The 6,287-nt window shown below is 44.8% G+C and overlaps 1 protein-coding gene across 1 annotated transcript in view; it reads left to right on the top strand.

Moving 5' to 3' along the window:
- Positions 1-1,836, top strand: part of LOC104617719 (zinc transporter ZIP13) — a gene marked incomplete at its 5' end in the record, with an annotated part of 2,977 nt that extends 1,141 nt beyond the window's left edge. The window contains one exon of the mRNA XM_010283119.1: positions 1,429-1,836. Coding sequence (XP_010281421.1) covers positions 1,429-1,504 — 76 coding nt within the window. The remainder of the gene's footprint in view (positions 1-1,428) is intronic.
- Positions 1,837-6,287: the final 4,451 nt, after the last annotated feature.

The raw sequence follows: 6,287 nt of genomic DNA on the forward strand, positions 1-6,287 counted from the left end.
TCCCTGTGCCTGTTCTGGGAGCACATGAATGACAGCTTTCCAAATCCCATGGGCAAGGCTGGATAGACTGCTGCTATTGCATTTATGGGACTACAAAGACAGTATAAAACATGAGAACCTCCAACTGGGTCAGTCCCAAAGATTGTGCTAGCACAGTATGTAGCATGACCAGCTGGAGCAGGTTGCTCAGAAACATGTCCAGCAAGGTGACCCACTCCCTAGTCTGTCTTGTCAGCTTCTGGCATGTACTGGTTTAGGGACTGTCTGAATGAGGGCCCCACAGAGGTGTGTGTGTCTCATAACCATGCGTGAACCTATCCTTCACATGCTTCTCTCATCCCTTTTTGACACTGTCCATTACTTTGGGCTTCTGCGATCTCCCTTTGGCAGCAGGTTTGTATAGTTTGACTGCACTGTGTTAAATGATGCTTCTTATTATTTGTTTTTTAGCCTCTTGTTTATTAATTTTGATTAGGTGTTGCCATGTGAGTAGAAAATAATAGTTTTCTTCTCTCTGCAATTCAGCATTTCATAGTCTGTTACTGTCTCCCACCTCAGTCATCTCTTTTCTACACTGATATATATATTCTGGTATATTTGGCCTCTCCTCATCTCTATTGTTCTAGTTTCTTGCAGTCTGATTAAGGCTGTAGCAGGTCCAAACCCAGCTGTACCACAGTAAAGGCCCTCTCAAATCTGCTGACAGAGCTGCCCCTGAATGTTCCCTCCTATTTCAGCTGTAATGAGACAAGTAACTTCAGTAGCTTAAATAACAGGCCTTGGCTCACCTAGTTAATTTTGACTGAAATAGTTGAGGAAGTGCTCAAAAACCAGCTCCACAGTTTATATCTGAGGAGGATATGTCTTAGGAGGAACTTCTGGTGGAGAAATGTTAATGATCAGTTGGGAGCTCGCTTTTGGGTTGGTAACCTCTTGTGCTGGCAGAGCTGTTGGCAGAGTATGCAGAGATGGTAGGTACATACTCACTTCAATCCAGTGTAAACGTGAGATGGTGCTGAAAAGAAGGCAAAAGTCATCAGCTTTTTTTTATTTTCATAACTGTAGTTGTTAGCTGGATTAGGTCCCTGAAGTATCCTTGAACATGCTGCAGAAGTGTTGGTTCTCTTGTGAGAGAAAGGACAGGAATATATACTCGGGTAGCTGCATGACTGAATCAGCTTAAAACGATTTTGAAACCTGAAGTTGGGTCTTGCAGCTGAGTGGAACAAACACATATCAGTTTATAGACAACTTCTTTGCTTTGGGTGCTGGGAAAGGGTCTTCTGAGCTGTGTTAGTGACTTCATACAGCTGTTGTGTTCTCCTTGTAGATTTGGAAGGGCAAAGAATAAAACATTTGTGAGCCTCTACACTGCTGCCTATTGGGATTGGTCCATGGCTCCTCCTAATTTTGCTGTTTCTTCCCCAGGAACTCCCTGCAGCAAATTCTGCTCCTGTGTACAGGCATTACAGTCATGGTGCTACTCTCGTTCACAACTGAGTGACCTCTGCGCAGACCTCATGATGCCTCCCAGAGCCACCACAGTGACTCTGAGCTGTTACAAAGCAATAAGGAACACTAATGTTACTTCCTATGTGTGTGCGTGCAGATCTGGCTGCTAGTATGAGAAGCAGGTGAGAAAGAGGTCTGAGTGTACAGGACTTCATTCCCTGGCTCTCCTATCCCTGTTCTGCTAAAATCCACACATCAGGGCTTCCGTGGTTTTTTTTGTTTTGTTTTTTAATGGAGCAAAAGATACAGTGAGCAGAAATGAACTGAACAACTGCTCTACAGTGAATGGGCAATGTTTCGTTTGGTTCATTCTGATGGAACTGCACCTCCTAAGCTCTTGTGTGAAAACCCAGGTGATTCCTGTAGCTGATGAAGAGAAAGAACTTTTCCTACCACTCTAAGGGCTGGAGGCAGAACAGGGATGGCATAGCAACAATAAACTAACAGCTTTAGCCAGAACTCCCTACCCATGAGAAGTTAACGGTGCTATGAGATAAGACGGGAAAGGACCCTTTCCATTTTTTTCACTGACATCACTTGTTCCTAAAGGTAATGTTAGCCTCAGCAGTACACTTCTTTGGTCTGTTTTGTATTTGTTTATGTTGAAATTGAGCCAAAAGCTTGAGGCACTTTAGGATATGTCACAACAATTAAATGGCTCAGCTTGGAGATTACTTGCTGCAGCCCTAACCACTCCAATAGCCAGCACAGCCTAACTGTTAGTCTGAAAAATGGTCAGTAAATGTTTCTTCTATTGCCATACTACCAGCTCACCTACATCTGGAAGGAAAGCCTTGTAGCTGTTGCGACTGAGCTCCCTCTCCTCATAACCATTAGCTGAACGTGGCTCTGAGCCTGCTCTTGAGACCCGAATCACCCACCATCTGCCCCACACCATGTTTCAGAACTCTCTTGAGGTGTAGCATGTTAGCCCTGCCTGGCATGCTACAGCAGCCCTAGACTGTCACAGCAGAGGTCTGGGCAGTTTGGACAGTAGTTGAACACTACAGCCTGGTCAGCAGCCGATAACGCCTTGTTAGCTTTTCCTCTGCTCAGTGTAGACTATATAAGAGCATGCTATAACCAAAAATACAGATGGTAGCCTATTTCTGGCCTTCTTACCTCACAGTGGAGTTAGTGTCTTGGGGATAAATGGGTAAGAAATAATACTGACAGTCTTTAAAGGAGGGGGCACAACAGCAAAGAATACTGGAAGGAAGGTAAAATGGGAAGGATGAAACTGCTGGTGAAAAGACTTTAAAAAAATGGGTCTAGAAACACTGTGTGCTAAGTAAGGAAAGAAAGGGATATAAAGGGTGACAATAAGTATGCTTGAGGAGGAGTTTTCTGTTCTGTGATGCTTGGGATAAAATTTCTGGCAATTTGAGACCAATAAAAATAAATTACATTTCTAGTGCTTTCCCACATCCCAGCTCACAGGGCTGACCAGGCCATCTTTCCACTGGGATGTTTTGTTGCCACAGAGATGTGCACAATTACTAGATCAACCCTTCCACAGAGCTTACCCTTGCTTTCCTTAAATCTCTTTAAAAACAGGTCTAATTGAACTAGCAGAGTCATTGGACACAAAATAGGTGCCACAACGTAAATTGCACCAACTCAGCTCTGTCTTTTAACAGCTTTTGTGAATCTACAGCTCTTTGGTCTGCACAGGGCCTTTATCAAGACGGCTTGTCCCTTGAGAGGGCGATTTGGGTCAGAGCAATGAGGCAGGTATGCTGTGCCCACAGCAGAGGTATTTACTTCCCTAGGAGATTCCTCAACTGTTGACACAGTTTTTATGACAGCTCCTGTCCTACTTTTCAGAGAGTGCTGGAGAGCTCGTGCTTGCAGTTCTCTCTGCCCAGGAACTGCTGTCTAAAATTTTTTCATCTTTCCTCACCCCAGGCTTACATCAGTAACTAGTTTCACTGTAACAAGAAGTGCAATTTTTTTTATTCCTCTTTACAAAGTTGCCTTCCTTTGCTAACTACTCCCTGTATCATTCAGTTGTCACAAAGTCTGAAGGTTGCATCCGCTTCCTGCTTTCCTGGAAGGAGGATTAATCTGATTAGCCTGCAGGGACTGGGGGAGTATGCTAACCCTCTAGTTCTGGCTTTGGGGGTTCTCCCTCTGCCCAGTGACTGCAGCTAAGTGGACCCTGTAGTAGGGCTCCGGAGGAAGCAGTGCCTGCTGTTTCCCAAGGTGTCTTTCTGAAAATGAGGCTGGCATTTAAGTTGAGGCATTGCCAGGTGAGTGCCCCTGAGTCGGTGGTGTTGCATCAGCACGGAGCCTTGCCAAGGCTGAAAACCGGTCAGGAGTTTGTGCTCAGCGTTCAGGAATGTGAAGTGGATGACACTGAAGAAAGAATTTCTGAGTTGTTTTTCTTGGCTGCTACCACAGGCCTGGACGGTCTGCAGTTCTTGGGAAGATACCCTGGTAGGAGGTAGCATGGGGCTTGTGGGAGGGAGGGGTTTGTTATTTTTCCACTACATCAGCCCTGAGGCTGAGGATGGAGAGCCTTAGGAGGAAATGTAGCATCACTCCACCACATTTGTCACTTTTGGAAATGCAGAGAGAATCGTATTTTCTAGCTCTATTTTTTCAGCTGCTCTTATGCATTTTCTCCCTTCATCTGTATTGGTCTGCTCTGCATGGAGACAATAGAGATGAAATAAATAGTTTTCCATGTGGGTTTGGTTGGTTGTTTTTTTGTTGTTTTTTTTTTTTTTTTTTTTTCCCCCCCCCCTCGAAGCTGTTACTTTTCTTTGAATTACAAATTCAATTCAAATTTCACTTGAATTACAGAGCAGTATCTCCGGGTTAGTCTAGAGAAGTCTGGGCTCTGTCTTGCCCTCCTTTCTACTCCTCAGACTTTTACAATTGAAAGAGAAGGTTCTAATCCAGTTTCCTGTTCCTGCAGCTGTGGCACTGTGGGTCGCCAGTGGTGTGGTCTGATCATCATTCTTGGCTGCTGCTCTGGGTTCCCTTTAAAGCACCACCAAGTGAGTTGCTCCCCTTTGAGGGGGAGAGCTTGCATGGTAACTGGCTATCCAGCGTCTTGCAGCCATACTTCATTGTGGTCAATTATTTTTTTTAATCTCAAAAACTCAAGGCCTATCTGGTATCAATTAACACTAAGCTGGTTACTTGCCATGTTGGACAAAGGTCCACTCATCAAACGTTGTTGTGCAGGAATTTCTCAGAAAAGACTAAAGGGATTTTCTCTACCCTTTAAAACCATGGGTTCAGAGCTTGTCTTAATCCCACTTGTCATTTGAAAGATTTTCAGTCTATAATACTTCAGTTGGAAATCTTCTTTAAGAAGAAGGAAAACCATAACCCAAGAGGCTGGAAGAAGATGGAGGCGGGGAGGTGATCAAGGGCATGATTTCACAATCAGGGGCCTTTGCCAGCAATATGCATTTTGGAATCTCTGTCCCTAGTTTCACCGTGCCACAGTCTTTGTCTGTGCTGTGAACCTCCCTCCCCATCCCTTTTTCCTTCTCAAAAGTAATCAAAAATAGCATGGATTAAATCAGCTGCCTGGTTCAGAGTCTCCACAAAGAGTGGCTCTGACACAACTGCAGTACCCCAGAGGGGAGAACAATTGGAAGGAGTCTTACAAGACTTTCTCAGGTGATAAAGGTGACTTCTTGCTGAAGGTCCTGTCCTCTGAAACTATAGCCTGAGGAACTGATGTAGAGACTGGAGTGACATAATAGGATTTCAGATTTAGGAAACGTGAATATTCAGATCTTTTCAGGAAAGAGCTGTTGTAATTGAAGTATTTTTCCTTGTTATCTAGAGCAGTGATTGTATTTAAAAATTATTTTTCATTCTTGATGTGGAAGACAATTTAGCTGGTATGTGTAATAAAATTCTTTTGACAGCAGCTCTTTCAATTTGTCTGCCTTGAAGGCACTAATGTGCAGCTGCATGGATGGCAAGCCCATCTGTCCGGTGCAAACTGCTGAAGAGGATCATTTTGAAATGTGGTTAAAACAAGCTTATCTGTGGTTGCTGCACGTTTCCACCAGGAATAGTGCTCAGGGGAGAGAAGTAGTGCTCTGTTCTGGGCAGGGGGCCTGTGAGAAGTGCTGGGGAGGTCATTTAGATTGGGCTTGGTATGGCTGAGAGAGCAAGAAGGGTTGGGCAGGGGGGAAAGGATCTGGATCTCCTACAGTCAAACAGTTGCTCCTGGGAAACAGTTTAAAGTACTTTCAACAAACAAGACTAATGATTTTAAAACTGGACATTAAATTTGTAATTTAGACTTATCTGGAGGCAAGAACTGAAAAGACGATGCCCTAACAATTGGCTTTGGGGATTGATAGCGTTGCAGCTGAAGTGTAAGTCCCATAGAACAAGCAGGATCAAAAGGGATTTTGTGCCCTTGGCAATGTTGCGTTTAACTAATGGCTTGGATTGAGCTTGTTTCTCATTACATGAAATAGATTGACATTTTTCCAGCTCTTCAGGCCTTATTTTCTATTAACTGATAATGAAGGGTTGAAGAGAAACCGTAATCAAAATGCCAACGAAGGCTGCTGCTAGTGGTGGTTGTATTTCATCCACGTTTTAAAAACTGCTTGGTCCTGTGGCACCTCAGTGGTAGCAGGACCGATCTCTGCCCTTCCGCCCGGCGAGCGGTTCTGGGGTTGGAGGGGCGAGTGCGAGGCGAGAGGAGGCCGCGGAAACGGTCGGGGACCCCGCTCACCCCTTCCCCCCGGTCATCCCTGGTCGTCGCCGCTCCCGGCTGCCCGACGGCCGGC

This window comes from Phaethon lepturus, unplaced genomic scaffold (genome assembly GCF_000687285.1).
Source record: "Phaethon lepturus isolate BGI_N335 unplaced genomic scaffold, ASM68728v1 scaffold56732, whole genome shotgun sequence".
NCBI classification, from domain to species: domain Eukaryota; kingdom Metazoa; phylum Chordata; class Aves; order Phaethontiformes; family Phaethontidae; genus Phaethon; species Phaethon lepturus.